The 25550-nt window shown below is 36.8% G+C and overlaps 1 protein-coding gene and 1 non-coding gene across 4 annotated transcripts in view; one reads left to right on the forward strand and one right to left on the reverse strand.

The window, feature by feature from the left end:
* IQUB (IQ motif and ubiquitin domain containing) overlaps positions 1–25550 on the reverse strand; it is a 64410-nt gene that overhangs the window by 20163 nt on the left and 18697 nt on the right. For 2 of the 3 annotated variants that reach the window (XM_068550074.1, XM_068550075.1), the window contains exons 7-9: positions 18767–18977; positions 10031–10206; positions 1795–1965 (exon numbers count right to left, since the gene is read on the reverse strand). In XM_068550074.1, the coding sequence (XP_068406175.1) occupies positions 1795–1965; positions 10031–10206; positions 18767–18977 (558 nt within the window). The remainder of the gene's footprint in view (positions 1–1794; positions 1966–10030; positions 10207–18766; positions 18978–25550) is intronic. The other variant, XM_068550076.1, reaches the window with a different exon arrangement.
* Positions 19871–19930, forward strand: LOC137768928 (U7 small nuclear RNA). The gene has a single exon (XR_011074851.1). It is a non-coding gene; the product is annotated as a U7 small nuclear RNA (small nuclear RNA).

Below are 25550 nucleotides of genomic sequence, written 5' to 3' on the forward strand. Positions count from 1 at the left end.
AGGACGAGAGGGTGAATCGCAAATATGAAGAAAAGGGGGCACGTTGGCAATGTCCTGTTTTGGGGCCAGAGGGCAGTAACAAGATTGGTGGTTTTATATTTGCTAAACTACACACGCATATTTTATACATTTTTTTCTGCATGTTTATATAATTCACAATAATCTTTAACAAAGTAATAGAAACGATGGTGATTGAATAAGAAAGCCCAAGTAAGAGTGAAGTGATTAAAGTAGAAGGATTTAGAAGTAATAAAATAGAAGTAAGCTGCTCCGACTGCCCAAGAGGGACTACAAAAACCATAGTTTGAATGAAGGAGTCAGAGGGTAACGTCAGTAACTGTAAAATAATGCTCTTCTCTTCTTTTTAATATGTACTTGGTATGGCTAATACAAGAGTCTGCATCAGTGGTCTTTGACCCTGAGGGCACATTAGAATGACCTGGGGAAGATTTTAAAAGATTTTAACAGCGCCCTCACACTTGAGAATCTGATTTAACTGCTCTGAAATGGGGCCTAGATATCACTCCTATTCATTTATTCTCATACTCTCTCTCATTTTCTCTGTGTATCTCTTTCTCTCTTTCAAGCTCTCCAGATGATTCTAACATACACCCAGGTTCAAAATTCACTGGTCTATATTAGCAACTGTCATCAAAATAATACTTATTATTTATTGAGGGCTCCCTATTTGTAAGCATTGAGACACATAAATTATATATTTTATTTATATTCTATATACATACGTATGCATAAATATATACACACATATATATGTGTATCTTCAAGGCAACTAATTTTACAGATGATGAAACTGATTTTCAGAAGTATTAAATAACTAATCTAAGGTTGTGCAGCCACAATAAACACAGCCAGAAATCGAGTCATGCTTAAAAGCCTTAATCCTCCATCAAATATTGTTAAATAAATGTATATGTGGATATATTAGGTTAAACATATTAAGACATGCACAACTTACCTTTTATGAGTCCATCCTTTGGCTTTTTTAATTAACCAGCTAATGGTCCTAATTATGTCAGGTAAGAATATTTCTACCGTACTCCCTACCTGTACTCTCTTTTTTGCCAATTTGGTCTTTCTATCGCCCTCTACAGATACCATGCTTATTTCCCACCTCTGGACCTATGGCTTCTCCCTCGCTTCCTATCTCTAGCTTCAAAGGCATAGTCACTTGACAAACATCTCTGAAAAGGCTGTCCAGAAAAAAGGCAGTCAATGCCTAATTGAGTCCATGCCTCTGCTTTCAAGATGGGCAGAAATGTGAGAGACCTATGGGGACTTACCTTCCAACAAGAACCATTTACTCAGCTACTTAAAGTGCCTTAAATCAATAACTGATGAGGAAAAGGAGATAAAAATACTTATACTAATGCTGCTTTAAAATTGCTAAAAAATAAAATTTTCATTAAAAAGTGTCAAAATACATAGACAATAATTGCTGTTTTACTGAACTGAGTTGAGTACTAATCTCATGCTATATATATCTGCATTCATTGCAAAGTTAAGGATACATTTACATTTAGACTATTCATTATGTTATATTTACTTTTGTATGTGTCATAATATATAGTTTGAGAACTTGCAGATAAATGTTAATGCATAAACCATATCCTCCAATTATACCCAAAAATATAGTTGTTGACAAAATAAAATTCATATATATAGACATTTATTATCTTTATAATTACTTAATACAAACCATCTTGTTTATTTTAGTATTCAATTTTTTTATTGATAGTGGTAGTGATACCCAAAAACTAAGAGAAAGTAACGTACCTTCACAGTATGTTTAAGTGTTAAGAGCACATCTAGTCTCTCATCTTGAGAGATATTTTTCAGCATAATGCAGTTATAGATGTTTTGCAGCTCTCTGGCTCTGATGGTGAATTGTGTATCCATCTCAATTATTTTGCCATCAAATGTTCTCCATATCTTTGGAGCTGAACACTTAAAAATAATATGTTTATAATTATCAGTTAATTAAAGGTTCAAAAATAATTTTGTTCCTTCTACTATAAGTTAACCTTATTATTATGTGCTTTATGGAATAAAACTATCACTAAAACTTAAGAAAATTATTTGAAGAATTTGTAGACCATGGGAAAGTAAAACAGTTTAGGAAAAAAAATATGAGAGAGCTTTAGTCTGCAGAAGTACAAACACTTCCTCAGGATTCAGAATTTGCTACTAATTTGTACTAACCAGTATGATGGTTAGCTTGATGGATTTATGAAATAACCCCTGGGGAAAAAAGCATGCTATTTAGAATGCTAAAAAAATTATCTACTTGGTTCAATTATATTGAGTTGTATGAATGTGTCTTGATCATGCCTTGCCAATTGAGAACAACCCTTGTGGAACAATGATTACAATCCTCAAGGTGTTAGACCTACTGATATAGCAATATGAGACTCAGTTACAGTTCTGTTTCCTATAAAAATAAATCTATAACAAGTTCACAGTTCTTCACAAAGCAGATGTCCATAGGGAAACAGCTGTATTTAGCTATTTGAGCAGTGCTATGGCCCCTGCCTCCCTGACAATGGCTAAGATTCTCACTTCCTATTTCCAAATCTGGCTTGATGCCTCCCAACATAGCCTGTCTCCTGAACTGAGGGTCAAAGATGGAGCTAACTTGCCCTGAAGCTCATGTGAGGAGTCCCAGGCTAAGAATTCAGAGACAGGAAATGGAGTGAGTCCTCCACTGACTCAGGACCACAACAAAATATTTAAAGACTATGTTTGCCAGTGCTTTTGTTGCCTCCTACCCAAACTATTGAGACTTTAAGAGAAGATTCATTGACCTAGAAAGAGCACAGTGAAAATTCACTGACTCTTCTACTTTTAAGGTATAAAGCTGCTCAGTTTCTTTCCCTGATTATAATCTATCAAAAAGGAGGCTATGTTGATCACGATTTCTAACTGTCCAAATGCTGTATTTTTTGTAGCCTGACTGGTAATTGCTTTGGAGACCTGTAGTCCAATTTATGCCATACTTGCAAGCATTTAAATCTTAGATTTGATATAATTTAAAGTTTAAATAGAAGCCCATGTATCAGAATAAATCATCAGGAATGTAGAATAGCCAAATAGAGAAACGATTTAAGGCTGTATTTAGTATGACAGCAGTATGAATTTTTAGTTACAGCCTCAATTTACCTTTAATTTTTTTTTACATTTCATATTAGCTAAATTACATTGAAAACTACAAAGCTACCATTTAACAACTATATTTGATATGTTTTCAAAGTAGTGGCATCATTTTCTGATCAAAGGTAAAATGAATGTCGTGCAGAGCTAGGAATCTTCATCAGAAACTTTAGATCCTCAGTTCTAGTTTTAATCTAGCAAATGAGAAGCTGCAGCCCTATGATTAGTTTCTATTTTTAAGGCATAAATCTAATATTAAATAATATAGAGTTAATTAGCAGATTGATAAAATTAATAAAATTTATTAAGGATTATAAAAGGGAAATAGCTCAATAAGAAAATATTTTATGATTTAATTATTATCACTTAGAAATTTTAAAAATATATTGTTTTAAATGGATACAGCCTTGTTTGGGGTAGGCCTCAGAGTGTTACTGAAATCTAATGTTTGCTGCAAAGCTCTTTTTAAAACCTTTAAGGAATAAGCAAACTTAGGCTAAGTTTCATATAGCAATATTCTAAAGTCTAAAGCCTTAATCTTTGCACACAGTTTTCCTCAGGGTGGCTCTATTAAATGTAATTTCCCTTCTTCCAGTAATGTGAACAATACCTTTAGCTCTTCAGGTTGATAAGTTATTTCATTTGTAATAATCCAAGTACAATAACCTTTTAATGAAATGCTTAGTTCATCTACTTTATTGTGGTTTTTTTCAGCTGTTGTATTGATTTAACTCTACCTTCCCTCCAAGATTTTAGCCCCATCTAAGATACTGTGATATAGTAATACCTTGGATTTTTTCCAAATATATTTAACATCCAAATCGTTTCTACCCTTCAATTTTTAACTTAAATCCTAACTTTTCTACAAAGATTCCTAACTACTATGGTTTGAAACCACTGAAATCACTATTATCTGTCCTATTGTACTTGTAAAGACACACACACACACACACACACAGTATGCAGTGGGGCAATGCAATTTGGATCCAAATTGTTCTATAATTATAACTCTATTTCTCCTTACAGATTATAAGAAATAAATTTCTTATGTAGTTTTACATATTTCACAGGGCCTACAGTATTCATTCATTCATTCAATAAATATTTATTGTGTTTACTATAAATTGGTCAGTGTACTAGGTAGCAAGTAGATAAATTCTAATTTCATGAACTCTTAAATCTAAGAGCATAGAAAGATTTATAAATAATTAAAATAAAAGTTGATTATGCTTGATGATGCAGGTAAACAGGTAACTACAGTTTGATATGAAGCACTTAACTGGTGAAAAGAAAATAATATCTAAGATAAAACCTGAAGAATAACTAGGAGTTAGCCAGATTAAAGGGAACTGAGTGATACAGTCAAAGATTCCTAGATTTGAAGTTTGAGTTCCCTAGTGTAAGCACTGAAATGACATTAAAAAACTCTGCTTGGCAAAGTTGTTTTTATATTTGGATTTATTTCTGCCAACACTGATAACCTGGTCTTCAAGTCTAAGCTTCTTTGATTGCAGGCCTTAAGGTATCTTTTTTATTCTGATGCAGGAAAATGTCAACTTTGCTTATTTCTCTTTCTATGCCTTATTTTCTTTGAATGCTGTGGCTGTAATAAGAGATGTACAACAATCATGTTCTTAAATTGCTTCAGAAAACAGGAGCATAATAAATTCCACTTAGCTGCCAACAAATGAAACAGTATAGACTCTGGAGGAGAGGAACAGAAAAACAGCAGGAAGGCACATTTTGAGGAAGGGAAGGTGGAGAGGTAACAAAAACCTTGAGAGCAGCAAGCTTCCACAAAAGAGAAGAAATGGCTGCACTGTGAGAGGCGGTCTTTTCTTTCTCCTAAATTAATACTCTAGACCCTCAGGGCACAAATTAAGAATAACACTAACCCCCCAGAGCTACTGGGTAGTGATCAACTTTTCTTTTACACAGCGAAGTGGTTTTGTCCATCCATAGAGGACACCCCTGTGGACTGTGGCGCTCAGAGAGAGGCAAGAGCTGGTTGCATTTTTCTATCTCATTACCTGTTGGCCACCTGAGTAAGGAGAAAAAAAATTAAATGACACAGCTAAAGTAGATTGCAGTTTTTTAGCTTGTGATTGTGAGAAGTGGTGTGTAAATCAAAGAGAATCAAAGAAATAAATGGCCTTGACTCTAGGGAAAACCTCTTGCAGAAATTCAAATTGTCTCTTTACACATTTTGGGTAAGCAGTACCCAAGATATATTAGAAATTGGCTGGTGATTTTTCATTCAAATTTCTTGACCTGAATTTCTTCACCTCTGTCAATTTATGAGTTTTTAACATTTGACAACCTGTGGATGTCAATGTTTGATGTGATAAAATTACAAATTATTTAACTAATGCTTCAAAAATCTTTAGATTAAACTTTTTATGGAGAATGAAGGCTTAGTATAGAATCCCTAATAACTGATTAGTTCAGTGCTTTTATTGGACTAATTTAAAATAGTAATCATTCATTACTCAGAGAAATTCTGTGTCCAGGTTAAGAACATAAAAAATAAAATATTAGTTCAATACACTATATAATACTTAGACACATTGAAGTTAAACTAAAACCAAACCATAAAATTTTATTTTCCAGAGTTATTTCCAAATTATAGGAAAGTAAATATTCTCTTTACATATCTATATGTTATGGTGCTAAATGTGGATCTTAAAATCCGCATCATGGCCCTGGTTGTTAGCGTTAACATTTGAGAAAACTCTGACCTTATCTAGCCTCAGGGATTACTTATAAGCTGTTTTTTCTTAGCAATCAAAAAAACTGTAGAATAAGTTACTTCAAGTTTCATGAAGTCAACACTGACTCCTCCTGAATATTTACTGGAGACAATGCTAGGCATGGGTAGGGTGGGATAGACAAGGCATAAAATGGAATAGAACTGGTATAACTATTTACAACAAAAGACTACAAAATCTACCTTAATTGTTTTCTATGATGTTTATTATGGCATCATATACAAAAAAGGTGATTTAAATGACTGTATTAGAATAACAAAGATTTCACAATTTACTATAACAGGTTAAAAGCAGGTCAAAAGTCACCGTTGGTCAATATTTTTAATGAATGGACGAATTAGGCTACGTAATGGACTGGGGATTGACCTCAAGTGCAGTTGTTCCATTCCGTGGTTGTGTTTGCCTTGCCCTGTATAACACTTTGGTCAAAACTGAGGTAAAATTCTCTTGTGTCAACTAAAATGTCCATTTCCTCTAAGTCTTAGCCTGGGGATTGGTGAGATTAACTGGTTTATCAGCTGGGGTGACCACAGGTTCAGAACCCCAATTCTAAAACCTATGACCCACAAAAAGCCTTTCCCTTGATTTCTACAAGTTCTTGTGGCTAACTTTTCCATCCTTCCTGCCATCTTCTGATCTCGCATCTTTGTGTGCTGCCCTGAATCAGTCATTAAGGCCCAGTCATTTCTCTTGCTCCTTTTCCTCTTATGAAAAAAAAAAAATCATCTTGCACTTCATATTTCAATTATTAGTGATATAATTAATGAAGTTACAAGAAGCCACACTGTGTCCCACTGCCTTCTAACTGTGTCCTCCCTCTACTCTCTCTCCTGGCAACACTCGAAAACCTCCATTTTCCTGGGATGGAGCATTTCTTCCCATACTCAGGATCCTTTAGGGTCTCAGATTCTACCCCAAAACTTATCAAAGTATTTACCAAAAAAAAAAAAAAAAAAATCTTCCTTCCTCACAGGAATTCTCATGAACAAAATCTCCCTATCTCATCTTTTTCTGGTGAAATTTAAAGAACTTCTTAGAAAGTTATACTTCATGACAGAGAGTAATCGTCATCACCTGGCTCCAGAGGCGCTTTTATATGTTGGGACTTGATCTACCTTTGGACTCTCTATAATTCAAAACATGTTTAGGGACAATGCTAGACATGAAGCTGGAGGTTGGGGGGTGGGGTGAGGGGTGTGCAGGCATAATGAAGAATAGACATTGTATAAGTATTTACAACAAGAATTTAAAATCGCTTATAGGAAACAAAGCAGCAGGTGAAGCACAAGCAGGAAATCCTGTACAAGGTTCAGCCTTAAATAAGGAAGGTAAGTACCACCCATCCTCCCTGTCCATCGGCACCTGAGAGGCCTCCAGCTCCTTCTTGTGCCCTGGGTCCATGCTGTCCTCTTAAGGTTAACAATCAGACACATAAGGAACACAGTGCGCAGTGATGAAGCTGGATTCAACATAGAGCAACTTGCTAAAGGAATAAGTTTAGTTCAAAATATGACTCTGGAGAAGTATGACTATTACAGCTTCCATACAGTAGAACTCAGCTATTCTAGAATGAAGATATTCAAGAATTTGAAATGATAGTATCTACACTGCATATTTTCTCATAGTACCTGAAATATAAAATTACAAACCACCGGGGCTTCCCTGGTGGGGCAGTGGTTAAGAATCCGCCTGCCAATGCAGGGGACACGGGTTCGAGCCCTGGTCCGGGAAGATCCCACATGCCGTGGAGCAGCTTAGCCCATGCGCCACAACTACTGAGCCTGCGCTCCAGAGCGCGCGAGCCACAACTACTGGAGCCCACACGTCACACTACTGAAGGCCTGTGCTCCGCAACAAGAGAAGCCACTGCAATGAGAAGCCCGCGCACCACAACGAAGAGTAGCCCCAGCTCGTCGCCCGAGCGCAGCAACGAAGACCCAATGCAACCAAAAATAAATAAATAAAATAAATAAATTTTTTAAAAATAATTACAAACCATTATTTCTTTCCCTTATTTTTCCTCCCTACCTTCCTCCACAAGCACTTATTGATACTCTGTGATGAGCAGTGAGCTAGGATATGAGGCTACGGAGATAAGATAGCTCTTGCCTTAAGAAACTCAGAATCTAGGAAGGATTCAGACATGTAAACAGATATAATAAAAATTGACCACCATGTACTAAGACAAAAATGAAACAGAGTCTTATGAAGGTATATAGTACAGGCTAAAGTAGGAGGATCAGTGATCCCTTCTGGAGGAAGGGACATCTGAGCTTGTTTTGAAGGGTGACTACCTGGTTACTGAAGAAGGAAGGAAAGGATGTTCCATGTAGAGGCCACAGCAGATGCAAAAGCACTGAGAGCATGCGGTCTTTCTGTGAACGTGCAAGTAACTGAGCGTAGCTGAAACAGTATGGCTGTAGTGTGTGAGCAGGGACGATAAACAACTGTGGGATGGGTCAGGTGTGCCAAGAATCGACTATAAAAGTCCTTGTTCCCTGAGGGCAACAAGGAGGGCCAGGGGCAGGGTTGTGTTGAATGAGGTCCCTATGGCAACAACACAGATGATGGAGGAGAGAACTAAGAAGTGAGGCTGGAGGTCGAAAGCCTCATTTGGGGACACCAAGTAATCCAGATGGGAAGGAAATCCAGATCCAATTAAATCAGTGTCAAGCTCACACACACAAGGCAAGACCTGCCTCATGACAGCCTCTCAGAGGAGACAGGCAAGCAGGAGAGGGGAGCTGCTCCATAACATCTCAGAAGCTTCCCATCCTCTCCAGTGCCAGCAGGATCGCAAGGCATTCCACCAAGACTCAGATTAGCTGTGGTCCAAGTCTTTGTTCACGTGGCGTATTTGGATACACGCAAGGTCATCGAGGTGCACGGCAGAGCCACTTCCCTGTAGGCAGTGGTAGTGAGTTCGGAAAGGAAGAAGTAAAGAACTGAGGAGATTATTAAAGTAATAGAACAGACAGGTTGGTGGCTAAGCGGGACATCAAGAATAATGCCCGGGTTTCTGTCTGAAGCAACTTAAGTAGATGATGAGACATTCACAGAAGATACGTTATGTGAGTGTTACAGAAGAGGATCAGTTTGGAGGTGAGGGGTCAAGGAAAGGTAAGATGATATGACTCAGGGGTTGACATGTCAACTTGAGGTGTACTCTGGGGACATCCAAAGAGCAATGATAGTAGGCAATTCAGGATGTGATCTGGAAGCTCCTAGGAGAGGTCTGGCCTGGAACTGCAGGGAGTTCCAGGATGCAGGCAGTAGTTAAAACCACAAGAAAAACTGAGATCAAACAGGAGAGCGTATAAGTAAGATGAGTGGGGGGCATTTATAGTATCAAACAATATGGTTTTTAAGAACAAATGTTCTCAAATAACAAGAATCATACAACCAGAATCACTACAGGAGAATATCTTGAAGAACTCCATCCCTTTTCTTCTTGTGGCTGGATTGGCTTTTAATTGTTTGGAAAGATCAAGTTTATAAAAGGAAATTGGTCACCATGGAAACAGGCTATTCAGTATCAAGCAGGCAGTTTTACCACAAAAGGGTAATTACTTTAGATTTTCCCTTAATTGTATGTTCTCATGGTTTGCAATAATCATATATCCTTTTGGTCAGAAATTTCTAGTCACTTAATGACCTGGTGAGCAAATGCAGAAACACTAGTCTATAGCTATTTCCCCCACGTTGCTTCCTATGGGGCACTGCAGATCCAGACATTTTGTGACTTCAATACTCTACATTTTATCAGGGTGTGCAATTCATCTAATTTCTATAGCCAGCCTAAGTCTAAATGAACAGAGTCACAAAGGTGGTGTCTCCATTTTTTCCTTCATAGCTCTTTTGTTAAGAACACATTAATTTCATGTGACTTGTCAATCGTTATTCTAGGCTGCAGTGAAAATCTAAAGCTGTATAAGAAGAAAGAAAAATATATACAAAATTTAAATAAATATGTCACCAAAATACTAAACAAAATTCACACAAATTCTTACAATGTAAGTCTCTTCTTTAGTTCATTATTCTATATTTTTAAACTCAGGATACATTCATATTTAAATAATTGTTACTTCAATTACCTTATCCAAAAAAGCTTGTATCGATGCTTCCTGGTTAGCCGTATAAGCGATATATCTATGTCTCCCAATGGAAGCAATTATCTGGGTCTCTTTTTCCAGGAGTTCACACAAAGCAGCTTTCCTCTCAGCTCCAGTGAAAGACTGGTTAATGCGTGCAAGTTCTTCTTGCCTCCAGACTAGAGGAATAACATAAAAGACTCCTGAGTTTTTAAAATCCCACATCTTTACAGAGCATTTTTTACTATCACCTCCTGACAAGTGTATTTTATTTTTATAACAATTTAAATAAAATTATACATGAATAGAATCATTCATATTGTACACCTGATATATGAAAACAATAGGATGAAATGAAAGCTGAGAGACGTAAAGCAATAAAAGTAGAGTCAAACTAACAGAAGTTGTAAGACATCAGTACAGATCATGTCAAATTATGCCTCCAAGTAAGCATGCACACCCCCCAGTGTTGGAACAAGTATGGCTTGGATTTGTGGCAGCCATGAACGTGTCCTGCTCAGGTCTCCCTCCAAGAGAGTACCCGTAGCTAGGAGTACAGGTGGCTGATAGTACCAGCTACAGCACTTTGGATCTGCCGCCATATTGGAGCAGAGGCCACACTTTCCCCACTAAGCTCCCAGTCAATGAGCAAGAGCCATGGGAGAATCAGGGCCTGGCCATGCCTGCCCAGCAGTGGTCTCTTCTGTGGTCAATCAGAGCTGACCGTCGGGCCAGCTCAGACTTCATCGGAACCCTACCTGTTTGAAGATCTCCATCCCTCATCCTCATTCTTTCCCTCTCTCAGCTTTCACAGGTGTCAACCTACATCTCAATCTGAAGACTTTCGTTGCCTTTCCCTGCTCTCTCTTCCCTTTATCTTTCACTTCAAACTCCATCTTGGTGTCTGCTTCCCCCAGTACCCAAATTGACAGTTTTATGTAGAAATGTCGACTTCAATTGTTTTCTTCATTATTAGCACTTTTAGAACGATTTTCCATTTCTTTACAAAACCCTAATTATATCAACAGATGTTATAAAGTAATTACATTTACACTTTACTCAAACCAATGAATTAAGTTAGAATAATATTTACAATATTTTAAAGTGTTGGTTACTATCAACAAAGACTGTGTTGCACATTACTATATATAAAATAGATAATCAACAAGGACCTACAGTATAGCATAGGGAACTCTACTCAGTACTCTGTAATAACCTATATGGGAAAAGAATCTGAAAAAGAATAGATATATGTATATGTATAACTAAATCACTTTGCTGTATACCTGAAACTAACACAACATTGTAAATCAACTCTACTCCAATTTAAAATAAAAATTAAAAATAGAATGTGTTGCATGAAATACATCCTAAAACCAAACCATAAAATGCCAAAGAATAGTACTTTTATAAACTCACTTTACCTAAAGATTATACCATATTCTCAAAATTAACCTCAGAAAATACAGAGTACTAGATCCTACCCCAAACTTAAATAAATCAAAATGTCTGGGCTCAGGATATATTTATTTTAACAAGTGTTCCATTCAATTCTTATACATGTTAAATTTGGGGAAGAAAACTGTTTTATATCCCATATTTCAAAAATGTCAAACTTATTTACATTAAAGGAAAAATACTGTTGGAAAGAACCTTAGAAATTAAACAGTTCAACACCCCTCCCCATCTAAGACAGCATCCTCTTCCCAGCAGCTTGGACAGGTTTAATTTGCTCACCCTGGTCCTGGTCCTAGCCTGTGAGGCTAAACAGTCAGTCTATTCTTTGCACCACATGGCATCGAAGACAGCTGTCATAGTCTACTTAGGTTTTCTCTTTTCCAGACAAAAACACTTCCCTTTCTTAAATTGCATATTATTTGACATAATTTCATGTCCTATCCAGGCCTAGTTCCTCTTTAATATATGGCATACCAAATTTCTGACAAGATGGAGGTTTATATACAGGCTGTTAACTCCAACTCCTCTCTCCTAAGTTCTTCTAGAAATGATACAGGAAACATGAAATGGGGGAGGAGAGGGAGAGACCGGAAGCAGTACTGGAAATCAGAGAGAGGTGTGATCCACGTGGTAGAAATCTTAGGGCAATTTCCATAAGACACAGTGCAGATTCGACTGGAAGACACTCAAGGAGGCACAAATGTCATCCCCCAAACTGCTGTTGTCTCATCTCAGAAAGTGGACCCTCTAGCAGAAGGTAGTAAACCTTAACTCAGGACGCAGAACTAGAGAAAAGGGTAGGCTATGAATCCATTTGATAGTTTACCTGTTTTAAGAACGTCTTTGAAAAACTTCAAGAAGGAATAAAAAAAGAATGCTTACATTTCAAATCATTGCAGAAAAGAGTAACAATCATAAATGTGCAGAAAAAGACAAAAAAATTAGAAATAAAAAGCATAAAGCAAGATGAGAGAAGCAAAATCAGGCATAATCGTTATACTGAAAAATATGAAATGGTTCGATTTTTTTTGACTGAAAATAAAATATTAAGGTTTTTAAAAAATTCAATGACGATGTTTTTGGAAGGCACAAAGTGATGCCAAAGACTGAGGTTAAACATAAAAGGATGGTAAATATGAACAACAAAAAAGACAGATACAGCAATATTAATATATTGAAAATAGGGGGGAAAACACTCAAAATTCATCCCTTGGGGTAGAAGATAATTTTATGATGAAAGGTATGACTCTCATGAATATTTATACTGAAAATCACATCCCATCAAGCTATAAAAAGCAAAACTTCTATCAGTTATAAACACTACTGTGGTGAGTATATTTTACATTATATAAACATAAATAAAATACAAATGAGTTAATCTATGACAGTCAAGTAAAGAAGAATTAAAAACAAAAAATATCTGACACAGTATGATTAACAAATTTAAATTAATTAATATACATCAAGCTCTGAACACCAAAGTCTGAAAATATATCTTATTTTCAAAGTTCTATGAAGCATTTATATAAATTTATATAAATTCTAGGAGTAGGAATGGAAGAAGACATAAATCCCCCAAATCAGAAATGTCGAACACTGCATTTTTTGACACAGTACAATTCAACTACAATTAATAACAAAAGTTTAAAAAAGAAATATATTCCCATCTTCTTGGAAATGTAAGAAATACTATCAAAAATAACATTTTAATCAAATAAGAAGTAAAAGGTATGAGTGTCAACAATTAAGGAAAGAAAAAAAAAAGCACTACATATCAAACTGCATAGGATGAAACAAAAATTGCAGTAAGGTCAATTTGGGGGAATTTTACATAAGTAAGCCTCAAATTTAAATCAGGCACCTGAAAAGTGTGTATTGGGGCAGGGAGCCGGGCAGAGTTATAAAAAGCTGTAATGTATGTGACAGTTAATCACAAGCCTTCTCTGGAAGGTCATGTCTTCTGGGCACACCTCCCATTCTCCATGATTACTGAAAGATAACAGTATGGCTTTGATCCCCTGGGACATACATTTGAACTGTGAACCTGAACTCATTTGAGTCATATTTGTTTTCTGTTCTTCACAGAACATGGAAGCAAAACAAAAGTAGAAACAGTGACCTACTGTTCTTTATTCTGAACAAATATTCCATAAAGTCACTCTAGTCTTTGACATTCATCACAATTCTTTTCAATGTGAACTTATTAGGTGCTTTACTACTGGAAAGCCATATTTAATTAGCCATGTAATTCTTTCCTTTTATGTAGAGATGATTTATTACTTTATTGTCAGAATGATGACGCTTCAGAGTCTCATGAACTACACTCTGGCCATAGAATCAAGCCTATTTTTTATCTGAACTTCAAAAAACCTAGCTCCCTGATCTGGTTATTATATCAATACTTGTCAAAATCCTATCACTTCTTTGCCAATTCAAAATACTCAACTGCAATTTTTGAGCAATTATTATCTGAAAGAACTCTATAAGGTTTGATGGTACATACAAAAGTGAGAAAGACATAATGCCTTCTTGAAGGAGCAAACGTGTCTCTGCCTCTCCCTAGTTGGACAGACTGTAAAATCCTTCCACTGGGACAGAATTTTTGCTTGTCATTACATTTATCTTTACCCAAAAGCCTGACATTTTTCACCATTAGTTTTAAAGACTTCCTTTGGGTAAATCAACTCTTGACATAAGATTACTTCCTCTTATCTTCTATTAGATATGATTCAATCAAGTAAAATGTACTCTTCTGTTGTTATATTCCAGGCATGATTACTCTCTCATCGTGTTGCAGGGATATTTCAGAATATATTACATTTATATATAATTTATATAATTAGAAATTATATTTTCCTTCTTCTATTAAAATTTCAAGTTTACTTTAATACGAGTCCCTGCATCGAAAGGTAAGTATCTGAAGTCATAAGTGTTGTTTCTGGACCTCCTCTGTTATAACCACTGCCTTTCATGATATCTAGTTTTATAATTTTATCATATTATTTCTTCCTCCTCTCAAATTTCAATTTGAAATCATCCTGATCAGGTCAAGGACTTGTCACTTGTGTTCTTTATAAGAATCCCATTCTGTCTCTTACCAGGAATACATTATTCAGATACTGTACAGTTTGGTCTATTCGAAAAGAGGATTTGTAAATTTAAAAGCTAAATTGTGTTCAGCAAAAGGGTTGTAAATGTAAGTGCTAAATTATGTTATGAAAGTCCAGAAAATCCATGATTGATGAGCTTATCATTTAAGAGTAGTTTTACCAACCAAAAAACTTTAAAAATTTGACAATATCCATATACTAAAAGGCAGTATATGAATAAAGAGGAAGATTGCTTGCTTGTGGAAATAATAACTGAGAGTATTTACCTCATGGGATTATATGGATGTCCCCAGAAAGCAAATAAACACTGAATGATATTAGTAAGCGTATTTTACTTCCCAGTTTTACATTAGAAACCTTTGGGACCAGTAATAAATTTAGGCCACTAGGATATTTAAGCTATTCTGCCAACGTCAAAAAGCAATATACTGATCTGCTAGATTAATCCTTAAGTCCTGGGTGAATCTGGAGCTATACATATGTGTATTCAAATACATTTATATCCATATATATTCAGATTTTGTATTTTGCTTAAATTATTAGTATGACTTTTAAAAAGGAAACAACCCAATGAAGCTAATTAGAAATATGAAAATAATGGACCTTAATTCCAATAAGATTCTCCATTAGATGAACAAACTCCCTGTAAATCTATAGTAAAGGATAGAACATGGCATCAGAAAAATACCATGACCCACTACTAATAAGGAATAGAAAAACACAGGAACCAGGAACAGCTATATAAAACTGATTTTATAACTGATTTGACAGTTTCCAGAACTATACAGAGAAGACATTGAGAAAAATGAGAGATTCTTCCTGCTTTCATAAAATATATGCTCCCTGGGAATGATAATAAAAGCAAACAAAAAAAATTGGAATCCTGCATTAGTTTGCTAGGGCTGTCATTGCAAAGTACCACAGACTGGAAGGCTTAAATAACAGAAATTTATTTCCTCACAGTTCTGAAGGATGGAAGTTCAAGATCAAGGTGATGGCAGGATTAGTTTCTCCTGAGGGCCTCTCTCCTGGGCTTGTAAAGGACCACCTTCCTCCACTGTCTTCACATGACCTTCTCTCTGTGCATGTCTGTGTCCTAATCTCCTCTTCTTATAAGGATACCAGTCATACTGGACTAGGGTCCCATATGAGCTCACTTTTTCTTCATTAGTTCTTTAAAGGCCCTATCTCCAAACACAGTCACATTCCGAGGTACTGGACGTTAGAACGTCAACATCTGAATTTGGGGGGAACATAATTCAGCCCATAACAGATGTCAATAACGTCCAATATTTTTAAAGAAAAAGATATGAAAGCAACCGGTTCCTTTCAAAGAATACATTTATCTTATAACCTTAACTTACATTCTTGGACAAATTACCTAATTTCCAGGGTCTGAAGTTCAACTATAAAATGAAAGGATAGTACTAAAATATAAAGTCCATACACATTCTAAAATTTCTGAGATCTGATAAACTTGCTATTTCCAAACAAGAAACAGCAGAACATACAATATTTTGTCTGTCACTGGCAGTTTATACGCCTCTGCTTTTTAAAATTCTTATCACAGACTGGAAGCCTGAATGGAAGAAAAACCAAGAAAGATTCAGACTGAAAGCCCAGGGCCAGATCTGTCAAAGGACTGGGGCCAGGGAGTCTCCAGAAGCTAGGAGTCAAGGGACCTTGAGATCAAGAGGTAATAATTAGAGAAGAGTCAGAAAACACCATTTCCACAAGTTAAAACAAGACAAAGGGTAGAAGGTTCAATTCAACAAAGATTTATTAGACATAATGAACAAGGTCCTATCTGGTGCCCTAGGTACAGACATGGACAGTTAAGAGAATGGTATGCACAGAGAATAATGGGGCAAGGAAAAGAGGAGCTGAGCCTAATCCATGCTGCTAAGAGAGGTTTCCTAAAGATAATGACTCCTATACCGAGTCTGAGATAAGAGTGACCAGTCAGATCAAGGAAAGAAGTTGCCCTCAACATATTGCTGTAAGAAAAAAAAAAAGAAGAAGAAGACATAAAAATCAAACACTGGAGCTTCCCTGGTGGTGCAGTGGTTGAGAATCTGCCTGCCAATGCAGGGGACACGGGTTCGAGCCCTGGTCTGGGAAGATCCCACATGCTGCGGAGCAACTGGGCCCGTGAGCCACAATTACTGAGCCTGCGCGTCTGGAGCCTGTGCTCCGCAACAAGAGAGGCCGCGATAGTGAGAGGCCCGCGCACCGCGATGAAGAGTGGCCCCCGCTTGCCGCAACTAGAGAAAGCCCTCGCACAGAAACGAAGACCCAACACAGCCATAAATAAAATTAAAAACAAAAACAAAAAAAAACACACTGTTGCCCAGAGATAGTCTTGTCTTTGATACAGCATATTATCTTATATAGTTAAATTCATTTTCCTAAATTGATATCATTTTGCTTTTATTACTAAGGAACAGGTTACCTGGAGGAAAAGTTAAACTTTTGTTATTAGGAGTTGTAATTCAAACCATGCAATTGTCACTATAAGCCACAAGAGGGCAACAGTTTCAAACACTGGAGTAAAGCATATGGAACGAAAACTATAGTAAATAGAAGAGCTATGTAAATTACTGAGATTGTGAACCAGAATTTTAACTACAACAAAACAGAACTTTAAATTATTCTTAGAGTTCTAATTTAGAATTTTAGGCCTGGAAGAAAACTAAGAGATGTCTCTTTTATGTAAGAAATTTCATTTTCATTTTCTTCCACTTACCAGAGATAGATGTATTACTATTGCTTGTTAGACCTAGTGTTTAACTGTATCATCTTCAGTAAATAGCATATTATCATATAGCTATTTAAATAGACCTGATATCTGACACCTAAAATTGTATTCGATTAGAGAGGAAAGGATGACCTGAGTAACAGAGCACATAGTAACGTCCACAAATAAACAGTATATAAAGAAACAACGTTATAGTAAGAAAATTTACTTAAAGTTAATATTATGAATAATCATAGAGAAATCAAAGACTATTATTTCTTTGGATAAAAAGACCGTATTCAACTAAAAGAAAAACTGAGGCTACTTTTAATTTTTTTAATTCTTCTATGTCATCACAAGAGCCCAACTTCACTTTCCGGTATCTAAGGTAACAAATAACTCTTCTGTTCTGGTTACTTCCACTTTAGAGGTACTCTTGGGAAAGCAGAAGCTAGAGACAGTTGCATGGCTACATCCCTGGGTTTCCCTTCATTCATTCACTTATTCATTCTACCAGTATTTGTTGGGCATGTGCGCTAAGCACAGAAAAAGAGATCATCCAAAAAATAAATGAGTCATTCACTTACAGAGCTTACAGTCCAGTAGTGAAATTAATGTTAAAAAAAAAAACGTATTGTGGTGTTATAAATGAAAAGTTGGTGTGCAGTGAGAACCATAAGATGATAACAGGATGTCTAAGTTGCACTGTCAATCACAAAAGCCTGTGAGTAGGTGATATTTAAGCTGAGATTAGAAGGTGGGTATTGGGGAAAAGCTTCAAGAAGAGCAGTGTATATCCTGCCCAAAGTAGGGAGTGATTGGCTTGTTCAAGTAACGGACGTTTTTAACTGTGTCAATGACTAGCACACATCCTATGGAAGAAATAAGCCATAAAATCAAATGTGTAGAGAACATATATACATATACATATATATATATATATATATATATTTATAGTCATTAGTAGAGGGGAATAAAAAGGTATCTCCTGAAAAGAGCAGAATCAGAGACAGAATGCTGGACTGAGGGGTTCAAGACAGTTCAACTCTGAGTTCACAAATTCCCAAGACCATCAGAGAAACAGACTGGGCAATACTTTCTCTTTTTATCTCATAGGGATGAGGAGCAAATGAGATAACATACTAAAACTGAATAATTCACAGAGCCGTGGTCACATTTTATTCATCCATTGTTAATATAAATCGTTTCCAATTTCACTTCAGCCTTAATTCCTGTCCCAAATGTAAGACATTATTCATCTTTTAAAATTCTCTAGTCCAGATACCCCAGACGTCTTCCTAAAATAATAAGGTCCCCCTTTTGTCTTTAGTAAAATAATAATAAGGTCCCCCTTTTGTCTTTAGTAAACCTGTTTTTCCTACTAATGAAAAATTATAAAATTAATATTTTATGCAAAGCCTAGTTCAAACTTACGTTCTAGTGCATTGTAAAGAAGTTCAAAATCTTCTTTTGTTTGAGGATTATGCCTCCGGTAATAATCCAATTTCATCCACTCTTCTTTTTCTCTTATCTTCCTTAGTTCTTCCTGTGCTTCCCACTGCGACCTTAACATTTTCTGTCTTTTTAAACTGTCTACCACAACTTTAGCATGCCATCGTCTGTAGTAAGTCTGTATCACAATTACCTGTACTTAAAGGAAATAAAATATGGTCAACCTTATTACACAATGAAAGGCAACAATGACTATTTCTATTCCAATTCAATAAGTACTAAAAAATACTGAGAGTCTAGTTTCAGCTCTATGCCATGTATTCTCACATACATTATAACAGAAAGGTCATAGATAATGCACATCAGCTATGTGACTTTGAAATCTAGTAGCAAGTATACCTTCACAGGAGGCAGTTAGTATGAAGTTAAGGGCACAGGGTCTGGAGTACAGCCTAGCTTAAATCTTCCCTCTGCTACTCACTAGTTAGTTAATTTGGGGTAAGTTACTTGCCATCTCTGTGCTTTAGTACCCTCAGGTGCAAAATAGTGATAATAATACTATGCATATAAAGTGCTTACCTCAAGCCTGGTACACCACAAGTCCTCAATAAATACTATTATTGTTATGAATATTAATTACCTACTTTTTCTTAATTGTCATTAGCATAGGCTCATATCTTTTAAAAAATGGTATTTACTAACCACACAGTGGGTAGGTTATATGTGGAAACCATCAAAGCAAACATGTATTTATTAAATTGTGAGAAAAATATATATGTCTGAAGGTATATAATACAGTACTAGAGTCACAAAAAGCTTGCGATATAACTGAGAGATTTTTTTGTTTTTATTTAGTAAACTCATTTTAAAAAAGTAAAATATAGAGAGGCTAGATCAAGTTTGAGGGTAGAGAATATGCTGACACGTCCCTTCCCCTCATCCTAACCCCTGATGACTACAGAAAAATTATAGAAGCAGAAATCAATAAAGATATTGGATCATACTGAAGGAGTCCTCCAACAGAACAGAAACTTTAAAGAATTCTCTTCAGGAAAGGAGGTACGTGGAATAAATTGAAGAAGGAATTAGTGTTACAGCTCTTTTAAAATTTGTCTCAGGTTTTCCGGTCCACACCGGAAAACCTCCCACGGAGCAGGGGTGGAATTTGAAGGAATCTACAGCCTAATCATGCACTGGAGAGGCAAGCTAGAAAAGAGCGAAGTGTCTCTAAGATGTTTCAACCCCAAAACTGGTGGATCCTGTGAGCAGAAGGGATCTTAGGGCAACTAACAAGGTGACTGCTTGAAAAATGCAAAAGGGACAGGGAAAAGCAAATGCAAAATTGCTTTACCTAAAACAATTTAGGTAAAGAGCATCAGAGGTATCTGCCTCTAGGCAAGAGTGGCTAGTGTCCCAGAAAGCTGGTGACACCAGAATGAATAGAAGCCCCCTCTCCAGAAAACTAGCTGCCTCCCAGAATCAAGCCTTGTGCATCCCCGAAAGCCACTGAGGTAAGGCTACAGTAAACAAATATGTTGTAGCACTTTGCACATCAGGAATTTCAAATACTCTTGAGTACACACCCAAGAGTAATCAAAGATTTGAGAACAGCCAACAGAATAAAAGGTTTCTCATTCAACGTAGAAGAATTTACATTGGTGTGAAAGAGAATTACTAGAACAGAGGTTCTCAAAGTATGGTGGCCAGACCACCAGCAGCAGCAGCATCTGGAAAATTGTTAGAAATGCAGATTCTCAGGCCCACCCCAGAGTTACTGAATCAGAAATTCTGGGATGGGCATGGATTCTGTATATTTACAAGTTTTCCAGATGTTCTGCTGCATGCCAAAGTTTTAGAACCACTCTTTTAGAGTAAAACAAAACAAAGCAAAAGAAAAAACAAGACCAGACTAGATAGAGTTAACATTTTCAGAGAGAAAGGAAAGACTGTTGAATCAGTACAAAAGAAGCAACAAAAGACTGTGACAACATTTTTATTGTTGAAATTTTTAAAAAATCAGTACAATGTGTTTATTTGGGGGGCTATTAAACTTGTTAAACTCATTAAGGATATTAAAACACTGTTGTTTAAACAACTTAGTTTTTCCCTTCTTGCATGACACTCCAGGGATTGGCCCAGGGATTGGCAAGCAGCTTAGGGCTAGTAGGAAGCTCTGTGCTGTATTACAAATGGCTTCCTACTTGTGTTTCCTAGTGGCTGATCCACTTATCATCATCTTCTAGTCAGTAGGATGGGGGAAAAGACAACAGAATTGCAACCCAGTTGCTTTAAGAGCAATATCCAGAAGGGGCACACATCATTTCCCCTCACATTCCTTTTTTCCAGGCCTTAGTTCCTTGGCCTCACCAACATACAAAAGAGGTTATAAAATGTAGTTTTCAGTGTTGCAGCCTCATGCCCAGCTTAAGCTTTACTACAATGGGAAGAATAGGTATCAGCCAATAACTAGTAATCTATTCTGCTGATCTACAGAATGTGCAGAGTCTAAGAGGGAATTAGTAAGCAAGAAACTTAGACAAGAAAATCTTTTAGAATGCAGGGTGAAAGGTCGTAAAAATTAGAAAGAATGGAGGAATATTAAGAGACATGGAAGATAAATGTAGACATTCCAAAATATGTCTGATACAAGTTCCAGACAGAATGAAGAAAGTTGGATTAGAGAAACTGCTCAAAATATAATAGAAGAGGATTTCCCCAAACTAAAGACATGAGCTCTCAGACAGAAAGGATCCATCACCAAGTCTCAAGCACATCACAGTAAGATTACTAAGGATTAGGTGAAAATCCTAAAAGCTTCCAGAAAGAGGAAACAAAGAACTGAGAATCCCATTGACATCAGACTTTTAATCAAAAACATCTTCAAAGATATAGAATAAAATAATTTTGAAAATAAGTTTGAATCTAACCTTCTACACCCACTCAGACTAAAACCCAAAATGAGGTTCATTCAATAGGACTTAGATGGTTCACCTCCCATGTGTAATATCTGAAATAATTACTAGAGAATATGTTCCAACAAGAAAAATAAAGAGGGGGAGACCTTCAAGATGGCAGAGGAGTAAGACGTGGAGATCACCTTCCTCCCCACAAATACATCAAAAATACATCTACATGTGGGACAACTCCTACAGAACACCTACTGAACGCTGGCAGACCTCAGACTTCCCAAAAGGCAAGAAACTCCCCACGTACCAGTGTAGGGCAAAAGAAAAAAGAAAGAACGGAGACAAAAGAATAGGGACGGGACCTGCACCTCTGGGAGGGAGCTGCGAAGGAGGAAAGGTTTCCACACACTAGGAAGCCCCTTCACTGGTGGAGACCGCGGGGGGCGGAGGGGGGAAGCTTCGGAGCCACGGAGGAGAGCGCAGCCACAGGGGTGCGGAGGGCAAAGCGGAGAGATTCCTGCACAGAGGATCGGTGCCGACCAGCACTCACCAGCCCGAGAGGCTTGTCTGCTCACCCGCTGGGGCAGATGCGGGCTGGGAGCTGAGACTAAGGTTTCGGAGGTCGGATCCCAGGGAGAGGACTGGGGTTGGCTGCGTGAACACAGCCTGAAGGGAGCTAGTGCCCGACAGCTAGCCGGGAGGGAGTCCGGGAAAATGTCTGGACTTGCCTAAGAGGCAAGAGACCATTGTTTCGGGGTGTGTGAGGAGAGGGGATTCAGAGCACCACCTAAACGAGCTCCAGAGACGGGCAGAAGCCGCAGCTATCAGCTCGGACACCAGAGACGGGCATGAAATGCTAACACTGCTGCTGCAGCCACCAAGAATCCTGTGTGCAAGCACAGGTCACTATCCACACTCCCCCGAGAGCCTGTGCAGCCCGCCACTGCCAGGATAAATCCAAGGAGAAACACACCAAGATACATATTAATCAAACTATCAAAAATTAAATACAAAGAAAAAATATTGAGAGCAGCAAAGGAAAAGCATCAAACAACATACAAGGGAATTCCCATAAGGTTAACAGCTGATCTTTCAGCAGAAACTCTGCAAGCCAGAAGGGAGTGGCAAAACATATTTAAAGTAATGAAAGGGAAAAACCTACAACCAAGATTGCTCTACCCAGCAAGGATCTCATTCAGATTCGACGGAGAAATTAAAACCTTTACAGGCAAGCGAAAGCTAAAAGAATTCACCACCACCAAACCAGCTTTACAACAAATGCTAAAGGAACTTCTCTAGGCAAGAAACACAACAGAAGGAAAACACCTACAATAACAAACCCAAAACAATTAAGAAAATGGTAATAGGAACGTACATATCGATAATTACCTTCAATGTAAGTGGATTAAATGCTCCACCCAAACACCTAGACTGGCTGAATGGACACAGAAACAAGACCCGTATATATGCTGTCTACAAGAGACCTACTTCAGACATAGGGCCACATACAGACTGAAAGTGAGGGGATGGAAAAAGATATTCCATGCAAATGGAAACCAAAAGAAAGCTGGAGTAGCAATTCTCATATCAGACAAAATACACTTTAAAACAAAGACAATTACAAGAGACAAAGAAGGACACTACATAATGATCAAGGGATCAATCCAAGAAGAAGATATAACAATTGTAAATATTTATGCTCCCAACATAGGAACACCTCAATACATAATGCAAACGCTAACAGCCATAAAAGGGGAAATCGACAGTAACACAATCATAGTAGGGGACTTTAACACCCCACTTTCACCAATGGACATATCACCCAAAATGAAAATAAAAGAGGAAACACAAGCTTTAAATGACACATTAAACAAGATGGACTTAACTGATATGTATAGGACATTCTATCCAAAAACAACAGAATGCACTTTCTTCTCACGTGCTCATGGAACATTCTCCAGGATAGACCATATCTTGGGTCACAAATCAAGCCTTGGTAAATTTAAGAAAATTGAAATAGTATCAAGTATCTTTTCCGACCACAACACTATGAGACTAGATATCAATTACAGGAAAAAAAAACTGTAAAAAATACAACCACATGGAGCCTAAACGGTGTGCTACTAAATAACCAAGAGATCACTGAAGAAATCAAAGAGGAAATCAAAAACTACCTAGAAACAAATGACAATGAAAACACGATGACCCAAAACCTATGGGATGCAGCAAAAGCAGTTCTAAGAGGGAAGTTTATAGCAATACAATCCTACCTCAAGAAACAAGAAAAATCTCAAATAAACAACCTAAACTTACACCTAAATCAATTAGAGAAAGAAGAAGAAAAAAACCCCAAAGTTAGCAGAAGGAAAGAAATCATAAAGATCAGATCAGAAATAAATGAAAAAGAAATGAAGGAAACAATAGCAAAGATCAATAAAACTAAAAGCTGGTTCTTTGAGAAGATAAACAAAATTGATAAACCATTAGCCAGACTCATCAAGAAAAAACGGAGAAGACTCAAATCAACAGAATTAGAAACGAAAAAGGAGAAGTAACAGCTGACACTGAAGAAATACAAAGGATCGTGAGCAATTACTACAAGCAACTATATGCCAATAAAATGGACAACCTGGAAGAAATGGACAAATTCTTAGAAAAGCACAACCTTCCGAGACTGAACCAGGAAGAAATAGAAAATATAAACAGACCAATCACAAGCACTGTAATTGAAACTGTGATTAAAAATCTTCCAACAAACAAAAGCCCAGGACCAGAGAACTTCACAGGCAAATTCTATCAAACATTTAGAGAAGAGCTAACACCTATCCTTCTCAAACTCTTCCAAAATATAGCAGAGGGAGGACCACCCCCAAACTCATTCTACGAGGCAACCATCACTGATACCAAAACCAGACAAAGATGTCACAAGAAAAGAAAACTACAGGCCAATATCACTGATGAACATAGATGCATAAATCCTCAACAAAATACTAGCAAACAGAATCCAACAGCACATTAAAAGGATCATACACCATGATCAAGTGGGGTTTATCCCAGGAATGCAAGGATTCTTCAATATACGCAAATCAATCAATGTGATACACCATATTAACAAACTGAAGGATAAAAATCATATGATAATCTCAATAGATGCAGAAAAAGCTTTCAACAAAATTCAATACTCATTTATAATAAACTCTCCAGAAAGTAGGCATAGAGGGAACTTACCTCAACATAATAAAGGCCATATATGACAAACCCATAGCCAACATCATTCCCAATGGTGAAAAACTGAAGCCATTTCCTCTAAAATCAGGAACAAGACAAGGTTGCCCACTCTCACCACTATTATTCAACATAGTTTTGGAAGTCCTAGCCACAGCAAGAGAAGAAAAAGAAATAAAAGGAATCCAAATTGGAAAAGAAGAAGTAAAACTGTCACTGTTTGCAGATGACATGATACTATACATAAAGAATCCTAAAGATGCTACCAGAAAACTACTAGAGCTAATCAATGAATCTGGTAAAGTAGCAGAATACAAAATTAATGCACAGAAATCTCTTGCATTCCTATACACTAATGATGAAAAATCTGAAAGAGAAATTAAGGAAACACTCCCATTTACCATTGCAATAAAAAGAATAAACTAGCTAGGAATAAACCTACCTAAGGAGACAAAAGACCTGTATGCAGAAAACTATAAGACACTGATGAAAGAAATTAAAGATGATACCAACAGATGGAGACATATACCATGTTCTTGGATTGGAAGAATCAACATTGTGAAAATGACTATACTACCCAAAGCAATCTACAGATTCAATGCAATCCCTATCAAACTACCAATGGCATTTTTCAC

Source organism: Eschrichtius robustus, chromosome 8 (assembly GCF_028021215.1).
Source record: "Eschrichtius robustus isolate mEscRob2 chromosome 8, mEscRob2.pri, whole genome shotgun sequence".
NCBI classification, from domain to species: Eukaryota; Metazoa; Chordata; class Mammalia; order Artiodactyla; family Eschrichtiidae; genus Eschrichtius; species Eschrichtius robustus.